We start from the raw sequence: 22,717 nt of genomic DNA, 5'->3' as shown, positions 1-22,717 counted from the left end.
ACATTCTGTGCAGCTGCATTGGTTTCAGGTGGAACTGTAGAATGTTTCAATGAGTAGAATTTGGTCGTTAGGGTGTCACCTCTTATTCCTAATCTCTGGCATGCTAAGAGTATGTGTCTGGGGACATAGACAGGGAAACTTTGTCCTAGAATTTACCTGCCCTCATTGAAATCATTTCCTAATTACATTTCCACTTGTGGGAGACTTCTTCCGTCTTTTCAACGCTTGAAACATGCATTAGTTTATAGAAGGTCCCTTTCCTGCTTGCTAATGCAAAATAGCCTGGCTAAAACTGTAAACCCATCTTTCTTGAAAGACACATTTCTATGGATCAAAATCTATTCTCTTCTTGTACTCTTGCAATGTTAATGCTGATTTTGTCTATTGAAATAATAACACATTTACCTCCCATTGATGTGTCTAACTTTCAGCTGCTGCTGCCTTTAGCATCTCTCATATATTTGAACATGACCCCAGCAAGAGTAAAGAGGCTGAAGATTTGCTTGAATATATTGAAAGGTAAATAGAATGCAACTCTTATACTCTGTGTAAGCACTTTAGAGCATTACAGAGTTTGGATAACATATCATGTTTAATGCAGTCCCTCCAGGGCAAATTAGGATTTTGTAAAAAGAGCACTCTTTTCTTCTTTTTGTGAATGTCTGGTGTTTGTAAAATGTGCTTGCTAGCCTGACAGCCCTGCGGACCTACATAGAATATCAGGGTTGGAAGGGACCTCAGGAGGTCATCTAGTCCAACCCCCTGCTCAAAGCAGGACCAATCCCCAACTAAATCATCCCAGCCAGGGCTTTGTCAAGCCTGACCTAAAAAATATCTAAACAACAGTTGGTTATCCACAGACCAGATGTAGCAAAAGCAGCTTCTCCACACTCCTCTACTCATGTGAGTCAGCCCTGTCCTGGAAGATCACTTTTGGGGAGTAAAGGGTAGTTTTAACTTTACAGTCCATTCCATCCTTTGCCTGTTTGCTGAAACTGCCAACAAAGGTACCAGCAGTGGAGGTGGGTTTGTTTGTTGGTGATATGAACACCTCTGAGGAGATTACTTTGGTCTAGATTTTTTCCTAAAGATACCAATAGGTACCAAGTACGATTTTCAAAAGCACTAGGTGCCTGTTGAGAGTTAGGTGCTTTTAAAAATCCCACTGAGCGCCTGTCTTCATCTTTAGGTGCCTAAATATCTTTAAAACTCTTGCAACTAAGAACTGGAATGAGATCATAAACTCATTTTACACTGTCCACTGAATAACCATGAAATGGTAACAGCTTCCAGGTACTACCAGTCTAGACTGGATTTGACCTCAGTTTGATCCGTGAGCTGAAAGGCCATATTCCACCATACCAGTGCCTCCCAAATCAGCATCTTAAATATAACATTGAAATCTAACTGCAACAGCTTCTTTCTGGAGATCAATATTTGTTAACCCAACAGCAGTGCAGCAAATCAGTCTTTCAGGAGAAAATCTAATTGACACAGTCAGGAGGTGAATGATAATAGAGGCATAGCCAGTTTTAGTAGGGACATTTCAGGGGCTTAATCATAGGCTATCATTATTATAGGCTCTGAGTTCAGATAACTGGACTCCCAGTCTAGATATGGTTCCCCTTAACGGAGTAATTTGGGACAAGATTTCACTCCTACTGCCCTCCGGTACACTGGAAGGGGATGCAGAGAGACCATGTCGTTGATGGACCCCTGAGGAGGAATTCTGGCTGGGACCACATGCCTTAGCAGCAACTTGGCCACCCTTTGAGCAAGTGCAGTGCACTCTGTCCTCCATGCCCAGCTGGCGATAAGAGCCAGTGTGGAAACCACGGCATCAGCTTCCCCTGTCCTCCCTGCCTGATAGCAGCACTGAGGGGGATCAGGGATGACACTATCCAACAGCCATTCTTAGCACAAAGGGGAAGCTTCTTGCACCCTCCCTCCCCTAGGAGCCCATGCAGAACATAATATGGGCAGAATCTCACCATTGAATAGTTAATGCAGATGTAGACAACTTTCTGGGTTACCCTCTTGCGCAGCTGGTGTTGTGTGCTTTGCAACCTGATTTCCTCATTTAAATGCCTTGTCAGGCCTCCTTTCTTTTGGTCCGCTTTCCATTGATGATCCAGTTCCTGAACACCACTGTGGACACTGTATAAGTTGCTAGGCAGTGTGGTCAGCATTCTATGATCCAGTGTGTAGTGCCTATACTGATGATGTGTACCAAAAGATGAAGATGAGGATAAAGGTAATTTGGGGAACTGAGAGACATTCAATACTGCCACTTGCTGTCACCAGATTTGCTTTCATACAGAAGTACTAGATATTTTAATATATTCTTTGTATTAAAGCCGTGGTATTGCCCATGTCTTTGACATTTGATTCTAGGCTTTCTGGAATTCCTTCCTTGGCTAGTTCACCACATCATCAACCGATCATTTCTTTTTTGTTTTTGTGTCAGTGCTATATTACATTGTCTTTTCCTTCATCTGTCCTAGATTCAATGAATTGTTTTCATATGGTCAGTATGAGGCTGCAGCAGTTTATGCTGCAAACTGTCCTAGAGGAATTCTCCGCAATGAAGAAACCATGATGAAATTTAAGGGTATGGAATTTAGATGGAAATACTGTTGGTCACATTCTAAGCTGGTAAAAATTGACATCACTGTTGATTCAAATAGTGCGACACTGACTTACGCCTGCTGAGAATCTGGCTCTATTACTCACATTGAAAGGAGCCTTGAAGGGACAAAAGTGAATTACTTGTGCGTTTGGATTTTACATTTAACACTTCAGAGTAAATATAAAAATAACCTAAGGTATGCTGCAATAAAAAACCCATGGCACAAGGTATCAGAGCCCAGGTTAGCTGACTTGGGCTCATGGGGCTCAGGCTGCATGGCTAATAATAATAGTGTAGATGTTTATGCTCAGGTTGGAGACCAGCCTCTGAGACTCACTCTCTTCACAGGTCTCAGAGCCTGGGCTCCAGTCTGAGCCTGAACATCTACGTTGCAATTTTATAACCCTGCAGCATGAGCTCAAGTCAGCTGACCTGGGCCAGCTGCAGCTGTGCCACAGGTCTCTTATTGTTGGGTAGACTAAGGGTCCAGATTCTTGGTGCCGTGTCTGGTCACTTTGCACTCAGGCAATGCAAAGATGCCACACAACTGGATTCTCCTTGCACAAAGGAATCTTTGAGTGGCATAAAGGTAGCATGGCTGACTTTGCCACCTGCTCTTCCTCCTGTGTTTCAGGGGGGTGGCAGGCTCTGGGTGACGGGGCAGCTCCGAACACAAAGAGTTCCATTCAATTCTTGGCCACAGCCCACCGCAGCTAGCAAAACGTAGAGAAGTCTAATGGCTTATCTACGTTTTGCTAAGTTACGCTGGTGGCCATTTCAGTCATTGGTCAGGCTGAGAATCTGGGGAGGCATAAAACCAACTTTGCCTCCCTATGTGGTGCAGCTCAGTAGTGACCTTAAGGTCCAGTTTGAAGTTGTCTATACTTGTACTTAAACTGTCTTATTTCCACTTATAAATTAAGTGTATGCAAATAGGTGTGCACAACCGTGCTCATATAACTTTGAAAATCTGGCCCTTCATGCCCTATGCATTAGCTAGAAAAGTTGTTTGAATCACCTGACAGTGTTCCATTCAGCTTATAATTAGGGTGTGAAATACGGATCGTTATCAGTCCAGTAAGGATCAGTAATGCTGTTTACATGCCTGAGATAAATACAGACATGTTCCTTGGTTGTTTTTAGTCCTCCATACTCTGTCTTCCTTTGAATTTGAGGACACAACATGCAGTGAGCATCACTGGTGTCAGTGATGAAGCAGTTGCAGCTTGGTCTTTCCCCTGCAGGTGCTGGAGGGAATGCTGAGAATACCACTGAATTTTATTTTATTACTATTTTTTTCTTCTTCTTCCTCTTTTCACTTTATAGGCAATTGTTAAAGACCAAAAGTAAAGAAGTACAAAAGAACTATGTTAAATTAATATTCAGAATCTGAATTACAAATTAGACAGTAAGCTTTATGTTAGGGCCCGATCTGGCAAAAATTTACTCACTTGCTGAAAATTATGTTCCATTGACTTCAATGGCACTACTCATGTGAGCAGAGATAAGTGTATGCACACATGTTTTCAGGATTGGGGCCTTAGATATAAATCTTTGGGAATACAGACTGAGTCTTCCTATGGGGTTTACAGTGCACAGCACAACAGGGCACAATTATGATTGGTGCTATTGCAATACAAATAGTAAGTAATAATATATCAATAATAAAAGAAGGATCAAAGCAAGGAAACTGGGTTAAAGTTGCCTTTACTCTTAACTATAAAACCGACATCCTATGCAGAAAGTTTTATAGTGAACTGTCTGTAGCCTTACCACTAGGAGGTTCATTTTCAAAGTGATATGCAGGCATTTCACTAGGCAACTCTATGTAGCCTCAGTGGTTTAAATCCACACATTTTGCTATGAAAATTTGCCTTTAGGTGTCCACAGATAATGTCCAATCATGTGATGTGCCCACCATCTTCTGTACTGAGCAGCCTCAATTCTCATTGACTAGCATGGCAGCAGTGGGGGCTCAGCATCTTGCAGGATTGAGCCTTTAGTTCAGATTTGTCCAGGAGATTCTGGGGACATCAGCAAAGCAAAAAAAACCACCCCAACTACTGGAAAAATATAAATGCTATTTTCCAAAATATTTTGCTCAGTGACTTTCCTTTTCCTCCTTCTAGCTCTTGGTGCTGTTAAAGGGAGGATTCTCCCTTTGCTGAGATATTTTGAGGCCCTCATAAGCTCAAGTGCTGCAGTTAGACACCCTCTGTGTGCAGCCATGACTCTGGAAGCAATCAAATGTGCATTGTTTGAAAAACAGTTAAATCTAGTTATGCACTGGGTCACACAGCAAAGGTAAGTAGGCCTGTAGTGTACTTGGATTCATATGGGTATGTACCCTTCCCCTGTAAAAGTTGCATTCATGCTTTTTCTAAGTGATCAGGCCTTGCCTGTTAAAAAAGATCACTCTCCTTTTCTTGTGAATTAGAACCATGCAAACACAATATCACAAAATGGCAATCTCGCAGATACAGTTCTTCAGTGCTATTTATTAAATTCACCGTGGCATAAACCAAGAAAAATGAAGAGCATGAAAAGCTATTTTTGCAGAATGCAACATTTCATTTAAGATATCAGCCTTTGTTAGATCGCTGCAGACCAAAATTTTGTTTCAGGCCCCTTTTCTCCTATACTCTAGTAAAAAGTTATATGAAAATCAGATCGTGAGACTGTTTTTTGTTCTGGTACCATTTTTTAAAAATTAAAAACCTTCAGTTATTGGAAAAGCTAGAAGTTTTGTTTTTACTCTTATATGTGACTGTTTCTATAATAACAGCAGTATCTATACAGTATTTAATACAATTACTTCAAGAGACAAACCTGAACTGGAAACTCAAAGCTATCTTCCACCCCCTGTATTTCATTTGTGGGGATTGAAGTATTCAAATTCAAATTTGCAGAACTAATAGTGCCTCTGCAATTTTGCGTTTGGATCAAATCCTAAACTGGAAGGAACCTGTTTTCCAGATCCATTTCAGATGCATTTTAAAAGAGTGGAAATCGCACAAGAACAGTTTGGGAGATTTCCACTGTTCAGCATGGCATTAATCTAATTAGAATTCTGACATATGGGGCATGTCTCTTTATGGCTTTTCCTACCTCATGCGGTAATCTTTCCAAAAGAGCCATTATAGCATATTATATCACTAGAATTATAGTAATTGCTAAATCAATAGGACACTGGAAATTATGTTGAAATGTCAAGCCAGGCCTCGTATGTGGAGGAGGACAGGAGGTCTACATCCTTTTGTCAAAACTATAAGGTTAGTAAAGATGTCTCAGCCTGACGCACACTCTGAAGTGCTTTATTATGACTTTAGAATAGGACTGTAGAAATATTAAAAAATTCTAAAATTACTTGAATTATAGGCAGAGCTGGTAGCAATACCAAAGTTAAGGGTGCTTAACACTTTCCATCATAAGCCCCCATTTTCAGTTTCTTGTACTTTGCAAAGCTTTACCTGTTCAGGCTGAAATTTTCCATGCCAGATGTCTTCCTCAGTCTGAATTTCTTCGCAAAGTTTAAACAAAACCATTTCTGAGAATGATATTAGAGAAAAGTAGGTTGTTTTGCCAATGTTAAAAAAAATTCTTTCTTTGAAGAGTTCTGGAGACTCCATGCATTGGAGTAGGAACTTGAAATTTGTTAGAGTAGCATTGGAGTCAGGGAGGTGTTTTTTCCTGCCTCTGAGGCAGTCCATCCAAATTTGGCCAAGTTATAAATATCTGAAATCTCCAGACATTTTGTCTGCACTGAACTTGCTATAGCCTCACACAGTTCCTTTATGCCAGCTGCACTGATTATCCTCTGAGGTTCTTATGTGTCTACCCCACGAATGCCCTGAGTAGGTTCCCAACTCAGCAGCAGACTCTTTGCCTGACTTACCAGGTGTCACAAAGTGGGCAGAACACACATTTCCCTTCCCCATACACGTTCTTGCACCCCAACTGGAATCACACATATACAGGAGAGCTGCAGGGGCTGCAGTTGCCTGTTCCAACCACCAATGGCTAACATGGCACAGGCACTGATGAAGAGGCTGTCTGTTCCGTGCTCCTAGATCTCTGTCTGCTGTGGCCCAAGCACGTGGAAGGGGAAGGAGGAAACAACCTAACTCAAAAGCAGAGTTGGGGACAAGGGCAGAGGGGCACAAGAGCTGAAGGGGAGCAGTCAGTCTGGTATTTTCACACACAATCCAGTTCCAGTGTAACTGATTCTGAAGTGCTCCAGAGTTATGAAAACACACAAATGACTATCTGGTTTGTTTTATTACCTTGTTTTCTTCAGGCTGACGTTTTGTGAGGCAGCAGGGGATGTGATTTATGACTATGGGGAGGTGGAACCATTCAACAAGTCCAAGTGTTTGGCTTTGGCTCAGATTGCCTACAGTCAGTGTGGCGTGCACAAGAAAGCTGCTCTGTGCTTGTGTAAACAGGGCCAAATTTGTGGAGCAATGGATTATATACAGCAATTCAAACACCTCACTTTCGGTAAATAACAGGGCATTTATTATATTGTCTTTCATCATTTTTCTATCAAATGTTTATCTCAGGGTTAAAAATTAAATCTTATCATGGTAACATTTTGGACTAAATTTTTAAATTGTACATTTTAAATTCACAGTAAAAATCCAATTCTGTTCTCATTGAGTATAATGGAAGCAGTATTTGGCTCTTAAGATGCCACTGCATATGTAAATAATATAAATAACTAGATATGTTACCCTAAAAGCAACTAAAGTGACTAGTTCAGTTGGAAATAGGGAATTTCTTCAGAGAACCATGCTTCAGTAGCTCCCGATTGATCTGCCATAGAGACTAGTGTGAGATTGGTAGAGGACTCCATAGCCTAAAGTTTCAAAATCTAAGAGGCTAGTTTGACCCATCTGTAGTTTAATCATAGATTCATTAATCTGATAACTAGAGGCTGCAGAGAAATTCTTTAAATATGATAATGGAAACTGAGGTAATTGCCTAATGAGTTCTTAGCGTCATTTGCACCTGTGCAAAGTGGTTATAAAACCCTGGCAAATCATAATGGCACCATTTTACACTCGGTACATAAACTGCACTGAAGTGTAGAATCAGGCCCTCTGAGAATATGTCTATAAAGCAGATTCTGATAGTTAATCATTCCCAGCCTCTGTCTTGGCAAAGCCCTTGTCATAAATATAAAGGGAAGGGTAACCACCTTTCTGTATACAGTGCTATAAAATCCCTCCTGGCCAGAGGCAAAATCCTTTCACCTGTAAAGGGTTAAGAAGCTAAGGTAACCCTGCTGGCACCTGACCTAAAATGGCCAGTGAGGGGACAAGATTCTTTCAAATCTGGAGGTGGGGGGGCAAAGGATTTGGGCTGTCTGTGTGATGATTCTGCTGGGAACAGATCAGGAATGCAAGCCTTACAACTCCTGTAAAGTTAGTAAGTAATCTAGCTAGAAAATGTGTTAGATTTTCTTTTGTTTAATGGCTTGTAAAATAAGCTGTGCTGGAGGGAATGTGTATTCCTGTTTTTGTGTCTTTTTGTAACTGAAGGTTTTGCCTAGAGGGATTCTCTCTGTTTTGAATCTGATTACCCTGTAAGGTATTTACCATCCTGATTTTACAGAGGTGATTCTTTTACCTTTTCTTTAATTAAAATTCTTCTTTTAAGAACTGGATTGATTTTTCATTGTTCTTAAGATCCAAGGGTTTGGGTCTGTGTTCACCTGTACCAATTGGTGAGGATTATTATCGAGCCTTCCCCAGGAAAGTGGGTGTAGGGCTTGGGGGGGATATTTTGGGGGAAGACGTCTCCAAGTGGTCTCTTTTCCTGTTCTTTGTTTAAAACGCTTGGTGGTGTTCAAGGACAAGGCAAAGTTTGTACCTTGGGGAAGTTTTTAACCTAAGCTGGTAAGAATAAGCTTAGGGGGTCTTTCATGCAGGTCCCCACATCTGTACCCGAGAATTCAGAGTGGGGAAGGAACCTTGACAGCCCTTCTCTCCAAACTTGACATAGAATGTTGTGAATGAGTTCCTCTGTCTAGTTTGACATGAAAATGTCCTCAGGTTTTTATCTGATGGGCTAAATCCTTAAAGTATCCATCGTTTATTTCTTTTGACACCAGTACATTAGATTCTGTTGTCTCCAAAAGCATCATGTTTAAAAGCTGTCTGACTGCATATGGCATTGTCATTGCATAGCAGACCTGCAAGTTCAAGGTCTTTTAAAGCCTAAGGAATATTGGCCAAACTAGGAGTGTTTTAATTCACTAACCCCTTTAATTTATTTTTGGATTTCTCTGCTAGTTATTATTCACATTTCTCATAAAGCATTTTATTTCTTGCGTTCTCTTGCCATCCTTCCCAACTTTTTATGTATGTTTGTATATATGTTTAATTTATTTGTATATAAATATTTAATTTAATAATTTATGAACACACATTTTGTGGCATTTCAGTATCTTTTATAAATAGATAATGGTGTATATTTTTATAGCAACATCCCTGATGTTAGAGTCCCTGTGAGTAGGGGGGTCTGTTGCAGCTTGTATCTTTGGAGAAGAGAAAATAATTTAGCTGTAATAATTATTCTTTTAAGTTTTAGTTAGGTATAATAGATCTACCCACAACCACTACCCATCTGAGGCGAGGCTTCTTCATGCATTTAGGGATTAATAACAAGAATTTTTGTTATAAGCTGGGGACTCATCAGTTGGAAGTAACAGAGGAGGAGAAGGACCTTGGAGTATTGGTTGATCACAGGATGACTGTGAGCCGCCAATGTGATATGGCCGTGAAAAAAGCTAATGCGGTCTTGGGATGCATCAGGCGAGGTATTTCCAGTAGAGTAAGGAGGTGGTAGTACCATTGTACAAGGCACTGGTGAGACCTAATTTGGAATAGAATCATAGAATATCAGGGTTGGAAGGGACCCCAGAAGGTCATCTAGTCCAACCCCCTGCTCGAAGCAGGACCAATTCCCAGTTAAATCATCCCAGCCAGGGCTTTGTCAAGCCTGACCTTAAAAACCTCTAAGGAAGGAGATTCTACCACCTCCCTAGGTAACGCATTCCAGTGTTTCACCACCCTCTTAGTGAAAAAGTTTTTCCTAATATCCAATCTAAACCTCCCCCACTGCAACTTGAGACCATTACTCCTCGTTCTGTCATCTGCTACCATTGAGAACAGTCTAGAGCCATCCTCTTTGGAACCCCCTTTCAGGTAGTTGAAAGCAGCTATCAAATCCCCCCTCATTCTTCTCTTCTGCAGGCTAAACAATCCCAGCTCCCTCAGCCTCTCCTCATAAGTCATGTGTTCTAGACCCCTAATCATTTTTGTTGCCCTTCGCTGGACTCTCTCCAATTTATCCACATCCTTCTTGTAGTGTGGGGCCCAAAACTGGACACAGTACTCCAGATGAGGCCTCACCAATGTCGAATAGAGGGGAACGATCACGTCCCTCGATCTGCTCGCTATGCCCCTACTTATACATCCCAAAATGCCATTGGCCTTCTTGGCAACAAGGGCACACTGCTGACTCATATCCAGCTTCTCATTCACTGTCACCCCTAGGTCCTTTTCCGCAGAACTGCTGCCTAGCCATTCGGTCCCTAGTCTGTAGCGGTGCATTGGATTCTTCCATCCTAAGTGCAGGACCCTGCACTTATCCTTATTGAACCTCATCAGATTTCTTTTGGCCCAATCCTCCAATTTGTCTAGGTCCTTCTGTATCCTATCCCTCCCCTCCAGCGTATCTACCACTCCTCCCAATTTAGTATCATCCGCAAATTTGCTGAGAGTGCAATCCACACCATCCTCCAGATCATTTATGAAGATATTGAACAAAACCGGCCCCAGGACCGACCCTTGGGGCACTCCACTTGATACCGGCTGCCAACTAGACATGGAGCCATTGATCACTTCCCGTTGAGCCCGACAATCTAGCCAGCTTTCTACCCACCTTATAGTGCATTCATCCAGCCCATACTTCCTTAACTTGCTGACAAGAATACTGTGGGAGACCGTGTCAAAAGCTTTGCTAAAATCAAGATACAATACATCCACTGCTTTCCCTTCATCCACAGAACCAGTAATCTCATCATAAAAGGCAATTAGATTAGTCAGGCATGACCTTCCCTTGGTGAATCCATGCTGGCTGTTCCTGATCACTTTCCTCTCATGCAAGTGCTTCAGGATTGATTCTTTGAGGACCTGCTCCATAATTTTTCCAGGGACTGAGGTGAGGCTGACTGGCCTATAGTTTCCTGGATCCTCCTTCTTCCCTTTTTTAAAGATTGGCACTACATTAGCCTTTTTCCAGTCATCCGGGACTTCCCCCGTTCGCCACGAGTTTTCAAAGATAATGGCTAATGGCTCTGCAATCACAGCCACCAATTCCTTCAGCACTCTCGGATGCAACTCGTCCGGCCCCATGGACTTGTGCACGTCCAGCTTTTCTAAATAGTCCCTAACCACCTCTATCTCCACAGAGGGCTGGCCATCTCTTCCCCATTTTGTGATGCCCAGCGCAGCAGTCTGGGAGCTGACCTTGTTAGTGAAGACAGAGGCAAAAAAAGCATTGAGTACATTAGCTTTTTCCACATCCTCTGTCACTAGGTTGCCTCCCTCATTCAGTAAGGGGCCACACTTTCCTTGGCTTTCTTCTTGTTGCCAACATACCTGAAGAAACCCTTCTTGTTACTCTTGACATCTCTTGCTAGCTGCAGCTCCAGGTGCGATTTGGCCCTCCTGATATCATTCCTACATGCCCGAGCAATATTTTTATACTCTTCCCTGGTCATATGTCCAACCTTCCACTTCTTGTAAGCTTCTTTTTTATGTTTAAGATCCACTAGGATTTCACCATTAAGCCAAGCTGGTCGCCTGCCATATTTACTATTCTTTCGACTCATCGGGATGGTTTGTCCCTGTAACCTCAACAGGGATTCCTTGAAATACAGCCAGCTCTCCTGGACTCCTTTCCCCTTCAAGTTACTCCCCCAGGGGATCCTGGCCATCCGTTCCCTGAGGGAGTCGAAGTCTGCTTTCCTGAAGTCCAGGGTCCGTATCCTGCTGCTTACCTTTCTTCCCTGTGTGCAGTTCTGGTCTCCCATATTTAAGAACATAACAATGGTCAGACCAAAGGTCCATCTAGCCCAGTATCCTGTCCACTGACAGTAGCCAATGCCAGGTGCCCCAGAGGGGGTGAACCTAACAGGTAATTATCAAGTGACCTCTCTCCTGCCATCCACCTCCACCCTCTGACAAACAGAGGCGAGGGACACCATTCCTTACCTATCCTGGCTAATAGCCATTAATGGACTTAATCTCCATGAATTTATCCAGTTCTCTTTTAAACCCTGTTATAGTCCTAGCTTTCATAACCTCCTCAGGCAAGGAGTTCCACAGGTTGACTGTGCGCTGAGTGGAGAAGAACTTCCTTTTATTTGTTTTAAACCTGCTCCCCATTAATTTCATTTGGTGACCCCTAGTTCTTATATTATGGGAACAAGTAAATAACTTTTCCTTATTCACTTTTTCCACACCACTCATGATTTTATATACCTCTGTCATATCCCCCTTTAGTCTCCTCTTTTCCAAGCTGAAAAGTCCTAGTCTCTTTAATCTCTCCTCATACAGGACCTGTTCCAAACCCCTAATCATTTTAGTTGCCCTTTTCTGAACCTTTTCTAATGCCAGTATATCTTTTTTGAGATGAGGGGACAACATCTGTACGCAGTATTCAAGATGTGGGCATACCATGGATTTATATAAGGGCAATAAGATATTCTCCATCTTATTCTCTATGCCTTTTAAAATTATTCTTAACATCCCATTTGCTTTTTTGACTGCCGCTGCACACTGCGTGGACATCTTCAGAGAACTATCCACGATGACTCCAAGATCTTTCTCCTGATTAATTGTAGTTAAATTAACCCCCATCATATTGTATGTATAATTGGGGTTATTTTTTCCAATGTGCATTACTTTACATTTATCCACATTAAATTTCATTTGCCATTTTGTTGCCCAATCACTTAGTTTTGTGAGATTCTTTTGAAGTTCTTCACAGTCTGCTTTGGCCTTAACTATCTTGAGCAGTTTAGTATCATCTGCAAACTTTGCCACCTCACTGTTTACCCCTTTCTCCAGATCATTTATGAATAAGTTGAATAGGATTGGTCCTAGGACTGACCCTTGGGGAACACCACTAGTTACCCCTCTCCATTCTGAAAATTTACCATTTATTCCTACCCTTTGTTCCCTGTCTTTTAACCAGTTCTCAGTCCATGAAAGGATCTTCCCTCTCATCCCATGACAACTTAACTTACATAAGAGCCTTTGGTGAGGGACCTTGTCAAAGGCTTTCTGGAAATCTAAGTATACTATGTCCACTGGATCCCTCTTGTCCACATGTTTGTTGACCCCCTCAAAGAACTCTAATGGATTAGTAAGACATGATCTCCCTTTACAGAAACCATGTTGACTTTTGTGCAACAATTTATGTTCTTCTATTGTCTGACAATTTTATTCTTTACTATTGTTTCAGCTAATTTGCCTGGTACTGACGTTAGACTTACCGGTCTGTAATTGCCAGGATCACCTCTAGAGCCCTTCTTAAATATTGGTGTTACATTAGCTATCTTCCAGTCATTGGGTACAATAGCTGATTTAAAGGACAGGTTACAAACCATAGTTAATAGTTCCGCAATTTCACATTTGAGTTCTTTCGCAACTCTTGGGTGAATGCCATCTGGTCCCGGTGACTTGTTACTGTTAAATTTCTCAATTAATTCCAAAACCTCCTCTAGTGGAGGAGGATGAGTTCAAAGTGGAACAGGTACAGAGAAGGGCTACTAGAATGATCCGAGGAATGGAAAATCTGTCTAATGAAAGGAGACTCAAAGAGCTTGGCTTGTTTAGCCTAACCAAAAGAAGGCTGAGGGGAGATATGATTGCTCTCCATAAATATATCAGAGGGTTAAATACTAGGGAGGGAGAGGAATTATTTAAGCTCTGTTCTTGTGTCAACATTGGTACTAATGGATATAAACTGGCCATCAGGAAGTTTAGACTTGAAATTAGACAAAGGGTTTCTAACCATTAGAGGAGTGAAGTTCTGGAAGAGCCTTCCAAGGGAAGCAGTGGGGGCAAAAGACATATCTGGCTTCAAGACTAAGCTTGATAAGTTTATGGAGGGGATGGTATGATGGAATAGCCTAACTTTGGCAATTAATTGATCTTTGACTATTAGCGGTAAATATGACCAATGGCCTGTGATGGGATGGGATCTGAGTGACTACAGAGAATTCTTTCCTGGGTGTCTGGCTGGTGAGTTTTGCCCACATGCTCAGGGTTTTTAGCTGATAGCCATATTTGGGGTTGGGAAGGAATTTTCCTCCAGGGCAGATTGGCAGAGGCCCTGGGGTTTTTTTGCCTTCCTCTGCAGTGTGGGGCAGGGGTCACTTGCTGGAGGATTCTCTGCACCTTGAATTGAGGACTTCAGTAGCTCAGACATAGGTTAGGGGTTTATTACAGGAGTGGGTGAGTAAGATTCTGTGGCCTGCGTTGTGCAGGAGGTCAGACTAGACGATCATAATGGTCCCTTCTGACCTTAAAGTCTATGACTCTATGAAAATATATGCATCTGATGTTTCCAGATTATGTACATTTCCAATTTGGAAGTTCTGTGCTGGCGCCAATATTGAGCAGTTAAACTATAGAAAACCCCCTCACCACTCTCATGCTAGGAACCTGGGTATTACTACAGCTCTGTATTTTAGATAACTACATTTTAGAAGTAAGTACTTTTCTCTTTTGTCAAACCATAATTGGATTAATTCTGCATCCAAATATATTGACTGAAGTCCTGATTCTGCAGGCACTTAGACACACAGAACGAGTAAAACTAAGCATGTGCCTAAATTTTAGCAGGATTAGGGCCTATATTTGGAAGTGAAGACACTTGATCAGTTATGATGGAAAGCACAGTTGAACACACAACTAGACAATCATGTCCAATACCCACTGGGGTGAAATCCTTGCCCCAGTGAAGTCAATAAGGGTTTTGCCAGGGGAATCAGGATTTCGATCCATATGTTTCTGCTCTCATGCAATCACATTTCCTTATAGCTTTGTATTGAAAGCGCATGGAGTTGCATGTCTATTTAGATGTACACTTGCTGTTTTTTACCTTTACAAAAAAGATGCATCTATGGATTATGCAGCACTTAATTTAATGCTTTTATTTCTAATTGATAGCTCAAAATATATAAGTTTATACTCCAGATTCTCAGCCAGTGTAAATCAGCATAGCTCCACTGATTATAGATGAAACTATGTTGATTTACACCAGCTATGGATCTGGCCTAGAGACTTTTTCAAAAATCACTTTGCCCCTGTGTAATCCAGATATTATGTTTTTGAAAAATACATGGGACAGTCCTATAGTATGACTTTCCAGTGTAGCTTTCACAAAAATTGTTTTTTGTCAACATGGCTGTACAGCGGAACATTCATCCTCTGTACATTGCAATGGGTGGGAAAAACAAAGACGATGGACGAAGTGAAGATATGTTCTGAAAGATCAAAGAATGCTGATTTGTGAATGCAAACTAATGAAAATGTTGATAGATTTTTAAATGTTGGTTGCACAAATTCAAATTGAAAATTGTCGAAACCTCAAGATGATGCTAATCTTGTCAATAATTTTGCCAGCGTATTACATTAAAATAGGATTTCCTTCAGCATCAGGCATGCATGTATATTTGGTCCACCTCTTTTTTTTGTCTTGAACAAACCCATTTATTGTGGCTAATACTGATAAAATCCTGTTCACTATTTATTTTTGAGTTGAGTATCATTCATTGATGTTGACAGGCAGTGGCATATTGTTCCATATTTATGTCCCTAAAGAGGGTGTAATATTGCAGAGCACTGATCCTGAAAATATGTTCTATGGGCACATTCAGAAAAGATAGTGAATGCTGCGGGAAAGGTGAAGGAGTGGGTTATAGAAAGGGATGTGGTTCAGCAGAGGTGATCTCTTTTGTAAGTTGTTCCACAGAATTAAAAAGTTAAGCTACTGGCCTAAAATAAATTGAGGCATCTATTTATTTTCTGTATTAGTGATTACATCATTTGAAAGTTAAAATTGGTTTTTCTTTGTATTGGAAGTGTGGATCGTTCAGCTTCAGAGTTATCACCTTGTAAACAAGATGCAGATGCACCCTCAAATTATCTTGTCCTGTTGATTAGTCTGATTATGTTAGCTGAAGAAGTAAGCAGCATAAAGACTACATCACATACTGGATGCATAGATCCTGATTCTCAGCTGCACAGAAGGGGTATACAACACAACTTGTGGGGGGGAAAGGGGTGCAAAGGTGGCTTTATGGCACCTTTGTGCTCCCCCCATTCCTAAACTGGCTGTACTGGGCTGGTTCCCTGGAGTGAGTTAAAGCAGCCTATATGCTGTTCTAATTTACACTAGCTGGCAATAGCCCCATGCTGCCATCATGGCAGTCAAGGATTGCTGAACTGCAGGGAAGACCTGGTCATGCCCCCTTTCCCCAGGTATATACCTTACACTGACAGTCATGAATGGGGATAGTATATGAGCAGTTAGGCCAGTTCTACAGCAACAAAGCATCCATTGCACTGGGGTGATCCTCTTGCAGGTGGCTAGGTGGCTTTAGGACTGGTGTAGACAGTAGAGCAGCAAAATAGCAGCCCTAACACAGACAAGAATCTGGGGCACGTTCTGTTCCTCAATAAATAGCAAAATTATCTATTTAAACTCTCTTGGTTGTTCTTTTGAGCTTGTCCCAAGACCTTGAATAGAGAAATGTAAAAATCCCATCTGGTCAACTCTTCTTACTTCAGAACACATTATGTATTTGCTCAGATACCATACCATCAGCAGTTAATGTTTATAGTACCCGGGACTGGTCAGTGTGAATTCTCAAAAAAAACAGATATGCAGATTAAGCAGAATCATAGATCCATCAAAATTAGGCTATTAGGCCTCACTGTAAATATTTTTTCTTTGTCCTGGAAATTTTATCATTGACTTTAATGAGGCCAGAATTTCACCCTCCGTGTTTACAACCTCAGATACTTGTCAACAGTATTCATATCCTGTCCAGTCATTTAGCCAAACTATGCATATTTAGGTCCCAGTCATGCAGGAAAGGCAGTAGATACTGAAGATGTTTAGCATGCTGCAGGATTGTGCTACTTGGATCTTATTTTTTCTTCATGCCATTTCCTCCATCCACTCAGTCATTTTTCTTTAAATGATTTCTCTCCGTTATGTCAATATGCATCTGCTGCTGTGGTGCCTATAACTGTTGCAGCATTCTAATATAGGTGCTGTCTCACCAGTGCTATATAGAGAGAGGGGCTGTCACTTCACTGTTCTGGGATGTGACACCTCTGTGTAAGCAAACTAAAATCACATTAGCTTCTCTCTGTGGCAATATAGCAATGCAAGTTCATATCACTTTTGCACTCTGCAGTTCCCTAGGCCCCTTTTCAACAGTGCTGCTTTCCAAGTAACTCTCTCCCATTTAATATCTTTCTTCAGATTATTATTCCTCTGTTCTGTTAGGTTGCATTTTCCAGTCTGAATTTATTTCTTGCCCATATTTCTAACAACTTCAAGGTCTCTCTTATTATTTCTATCCTCTTTGATATTTGCAACACTTCCCTAGTTAGTATCATCTGTGAATTTAATTATTGTGCTGTTTATCTTTTCTTCCAGATAAATGAGACCAAATTCTGATCTCACATATACTAGTTTTACACTAACTTATTTGAACTTTCACCTGATTTACCGTGGTCAGTGAGATCAGAATTGGAGTTATCATGTTTGTGTGAACACCCACAACTGTATAATGACCTGGATAATTGTTTTCAGATGATTACTTATTCCTACTGAAAAACTGTCCTAGTATTGAGCTAATTCATTGTCTAACTCAAGAGTGGAATGAGAAACCAGCATTATTATCCACTGGGGCTACGATCCTCTCACTCATTGATACTGATCACAAAGAGCATGGTTTACAACTGTTAGAGGACATAAACATGGGTGAGAAGAGTAAGTACAATAAGATATAATTAACAGACATTTATAGTGAAGTTATGTAAATGTCACATTTCTCTATTTTCATTGCAGTATCTGGGAAGTTACAAAGCAATTCCATTGTAAATGGCAATAAAATGAATAAAAACAAAGTTATTGAGGTCACAATCATTTAATTGTGTTAACAAATTTAATTCAGCTAATTTAAAAACATATAGTTAATCTTTTCCCTTTTCCCTTTCCATTGATACTTTCCAAAAAACAAACTGCAAATCCATAAATTATTGTGTCGTTGATGCTCCTGTTATCCTTAATCTATACTGGAGAGTGATTAAAATAACTAAGCACCTTCTGTTTACAATGGGTCCAATTCTGCAATCTCAGTATTTATGGTACTCTCTTTGAGATCAAAAAAGTTACTTTTGCCATGTGCTACAGCCTGCCTTGCTCAGTCCTGTGTTCAAATTAGCACTTTTGGTAGGGTCTGCTGCAAATTCCTGTATTTTCTTCTAGAGTTAAGGACCTTTCTTGGCCATGTAATTTGGCAACTTGGCGCATTTGGTTTTTCCACTTGCAGTGATGATTACTCCCAACTGATGGCCTTATCCTACTCCCACTGAAGTCAATAGCAAAACATCCATTAACTTTATATAAAAATAAAAGGCAGAATTGGGCTACACATTCTCCAGTTTTTCTGCTGGTCATGGGGTTTCAGACATGATTTTGAGTGCTGTGGGAGGATGTGGCTTTTAATCTTTATAAATAAAGTAAACACTACTTTTCTATTGGATTTTTGATCAGTTATCTCTTTATTTGGTCCTTACCCTTAGAATTTATCCAACTGGAAAAAGAATTATTGATCTGTAGTCATATTATCCCCTAAGATCATGCCTCTTTTTGTTCTTTGTTTTAATATGAGCAAAGCAGAAACTGATTGAGGGCAAATACTGTGCCACTACATGATATTTTTTTCTTCATCAGATGCACTGGAACAAGTTATTTTAAATGATACGGTCTGTACCTTGGAAGGTTGGAAGAAGATCGCAGATACATGTGCAGAAAATAAGCATGAAAGATTGTCTCAAGAAATCCTCTCGATCCTTACCTCACAGGAAGGAGTGGTTCAGATTTCCCCATTTGATGATGATGCAAAGATAATGGAACATGTTTTCTTGTAGTTCTTCCGTAAAGCAATTGAGGGAGCTCTAACAACATTCAACCGAAGCATCGTTATAGTTATTTGTATGAATTATAGTAAACACTGATCACTCAGAAATAGAGCTGATACTTCTTTTTGCCATCAAATGTAAATTAGTATCCCCTTTTAATACATGTGTGTCTTAACTGGGAAGGTATATTCAGTGTAGAACAAACTTGGCCTATTTAGTTAATGAATATTGTGAAAGTATGTTTATATATTTCCTTGTATTGAATAGTTCCAAGTTTTTCTTTTGTCCATCTTTGTGCTTCAGTCTTTATGCGGGGAGGGAGGGAATCATCATATGAGTCCCATTGCCAATGAAATGAATAAGATTTTGGGACCTCTGGAAGCAAGGAAGACAGTTGTTTCCTGGGGGGCCACATTCTGCCTTCAGAGATATGGCTGCAGTTCCTATTAACTCCAGTGGGTGTTGCACATGCACATCTGACAATTGAATTACACCGTCAGAGGCAATCATGAGAGTCTTACTTGGTTCATATTGCTGGCTAAGAGACAGGCATTACAGCCTTCGGAAAAGGAAGATATTCAAATACGGCCTTTGCCAACAAATAAACTGGGTTTGCATTGGCAGAGATTTTCAGAGGTGTGGGCATGAGAGCTGGAAACATCAAATACCAATATAAACAGGAAGAATGCAGATCTGTTTTTATTTATCCTTCCATTTAGTTTAAACTGAATTAGCTCATGATCACTCAAACCACGGTTGTCCTTTACAGTTCTTCTATGAGGTCCTCACTGTGACAGGTTGGATCACAGAAACCCACTTGGGACTGCCATCTGATGTGCCAAGACTGCCTCTGAGCCTGTTTTCCTTGGCAGCTTAGGACTTCAGAACCCTGCCTGGTTGTGCCAGACATGCTTGCCTGCTACAACCACAGCCCCAGGTCTGAACCACATCCCACACAAGCTGCATGCTTAACTGAAAACAGCTTAAAAAGTGTGCCTGTCTCCAACACTCAGATGCCCAGCTCCCAATGGGGTCCAAATCCCAAATAAATCCGTTTTACCCTGTGTAAAGCTTATACAGGGTAAACTCATAAATTTTCTGTCCTCTATAACACTGATAGAGAGGTATGCACAACTGTTTGCCCCCTCCCCCCCAGGTGTTAATGCATACTGTGGGTTAAATAAGTAAAAAGTGGTTTTATTAAATACAAAAAGTAGGACTTAAGTGGTTCCAAGTAATAACAGACAGAACAAAGTGAATTACAAGCAAAATAAAATAAAACACTCAAGTCCATGTCTAATACAGTAAGAAAGCGATTACAGATGAAATCTCACCCTCAGAGACATTCCAGTAAGCTGCTTTTACAGACTAGTCTCCTTCTAGTCTGGGTCCAGCAATCATTCACACTCCTGTGGTTACTGTCCTTTGTTCCAGTTTCTTTCAGGTATCCGTTGGGGGTGGAGAGGCTACCTCTTGAGCCAGCTGAAAACAAAATGGAGGGGTCTCCTAGGGGCTTAAATAGACTTTCTCTTGTGGGTGGAGACCCCCTCCTGTCTCCTATGCAGAATCCAGCTCCAAGATGGAGTTTTGGAGTCACATGGGCAAGTCACATGTCCATGCTTGACTGAGTTCCTTACCAGCCAGGCCACGTTCCCGGGAAAGCTCAGATGTGGATTGGCGTCTCCAAGTTCATTGTTAGCTTAAGTGTTTCTTGATTGGGCACTTACTGAGAAGCTGACCAACTGCTTTTCTCAGGAAGCTGACCCAACTGCTTCAGTGAGGCTACTTAAAATTGAACTAGTACATAGCCCATATTCATAACTTTGAATACAAAAATGATACATGCATACAAATAGGATGAATATATCCAGTAGATCATAACCTTTGCAGCGATATGTTACATGGCATGTCTAGCATAAAATATATTCCAGTTATGTCATATTTCATAAGCATATTTCCTAAGCACCTTTAATAAGCATATTTCCATAAAACATTATGGGGTACAACATTACACTCACTACTCATCAATACCAAATCTAAAATGGCATCACCTGTTGTTGGTTCAGCAAGTATTTGGTGAAGAAATCTGTCAGCTATCACATCCCGGAAAATCTGGGCCCTACTATTATTAGTAGCACTTGTCCTCCAATCTGTATGTGGGAAGTTAAAGTATCCTATAATCACACAATTCCCAGTAGAATTTATTTAATTAAAAATATTAAAGAGGTCTCTATCCATACCCAGATTGGATGCTGGGGGTCTATAGCATACTCCAAGGACTATCCACAGGAACCTCTAGTACCTTTCTTTTCCAAAGTGATTTTGACCCAAACAGACTGTCTTATCCAGTCCACCCGTTATAATTTCTTTACAATCTACCTCATGGTTAATATACAATACCACTCCACTATCTTTGCCTGTATTTCTGTCTTTCCTGACTATCACATACCCTTCAATATCTGTACTCCAGTCATGACTATTACTCTACTATTTCTGTTATCCCTATTATACCTGGTTTCACTTCTTGCATCAGTACTATTAGTTCCTCCTTTTTGTTACCCAGGCTCCTTTCATTCCTGTACAAACATCTTAATTGTTGCTCCTTGGCCTTGCCTACATTCCTCGCCCAATTGGGTAGTCATTCTGCCAGTATTGCCTACCTGATCGTTATCTTCACTGTTATTGGCAGGATCTTTCCTCTTAATGTCCATTATCCTACCCATTGCTGTATCCTTTCTTACTTGATTTAGCTCCTTCTCAATGTTAAAATCAGGTATGGATTACATGAGCATTTCCCGTTTCCCCTGAGTTCTTTGTTTAAAGCTCCTTTAATTAGTTGTGCTAACCTCCAGCCCAGAAGTCTGTTTCTCTTCTCAGGTGGAGTCCATCCCATGATAACAGTCCACTGTCCATGAATGCCTTCCAGTGGTCAAACATCCCAAAGCCTTTCTTATAGCACCATTGCCTGAGCCATCTGTTGATGATCATCTTGTCTTGCTTTTGTTCTCTTCCTCTAGGCACTAGTGAGAATCCCACTGAGCCTCCATTTCCTTAAGTGTGTTCTCAGCCTGGCATAGTCTCCCTTGATATGTTCTAATGAGAATCTAGCTGTATCATTTGTTCTCACATGAAGGACAATCAGTGGATTCTTTCCTGCTCCCATTAGGATCCTCTTCAGCCTCAGGTCCACATTCTGTATCTTAGCTCGTGGAAGACAGCACACACACCTTTCTGTTCTCTGGATCAGCTCTGGTGACAAGCCTGTCTGTTTTTCTTAGTAGGGAGTCACTAATCACATAGACCTGTTTTTCCTGGTGAAGGTGTTATTCTCTTGCCTTCCTCCTGTTTTATCTGCCTGCAAGTCCTCTTGGCTTTTGTTCTCTCTTGCAATCTTCTGAGTCATCCTGTATTCTCCTGGGGTTCTGAACTCTGGGTATCTCCATTGGCTCTTCTCTTCTTATAAGACTAGCTGCTCTTTTCTTTTTCCTTGCCCTCCCACCTTCAGTTACTGCCTGCTGTGTCCATTCTTCATTTTCCAACTCAGCAAACCTGTTCCTGAGCTCTATTTCTCCTTTACTAGCTGGTCTTTTCCTCTGCCTGGTTCTCGTAGTCACATGCTTCCACTGGCCACTTTCCTTATCCAACAGTTTCCCCTCAGAGTTCTTCAGTCCAGCTTGCATCTGCAAGTCTTAACTTTTCCCTTCAGCCTCCTTTGGCCTTCACTCCATCATCTGCCCCAATCCCCTTAGAAACTCAACCATTGTTTCCACCTGCATCTCCAAGCCTCGGATCTTCTTATAGACTTGGGGGCCTGATTCTGCTCTCACTTAAATTTTACATTGGT

General features: G+C 41.1%; 1 protein-coding gene across 9 annotated transcripts in view; it reads left to right on the top strand.

Annotated features, from left to right (window-relative positions):
* CLHC1 (clathrin heavy chain linker domain containing 1) overlaps positions 1–19,150 on the top strand; it is a 33,782-nt gene extending 14,632 nt beyond the window's left edge. For 7 of the 9 annotated variants that reach the window (XM_084622496.1, XM_084622493.1, XM_084622491.1 and 4 more), the window contains 6 exons: positions 432–519; positions 2,505–2,611; positions 4,759–4,933; positions 6,927–7,129; positions 17,540–17,719; positions 18,686–19,150. In XM_084622496.1, the coding sequence (XP_084478622.1) occupies positions 432–519; positions 2,505–2,611; positions 4,759–4,933; positions 6,927–7,129; positions 17,540–17,719; positions 18,686–18,882 (950 nt within the window). In that variant the 3' untranslated portion in view covers positions 18,883–19,150. The other 2 variants (XM_084622498.1, XM_084622497.1) reach the window with 2 other exon arrangements.
* Positions 19,151–22,717: the final 3,567 nt, after the last annotated feature.

Source organism: Lepidochelys olivacea (assembly GCF_965140295.1).
Source record: "Lepidochelys olivacea isolate rLepOli2 genome assembly, chromosome: 3".
Taxonomy (NCBI): Eukaryota; Metazoa; Chordata; order Testudines; family Cheloniidae; genus Lepidochelys; species Lepidochelys olivacea.
This window is presented reverse-complemented; position numbering and strand designations above follow the sequence as displayed.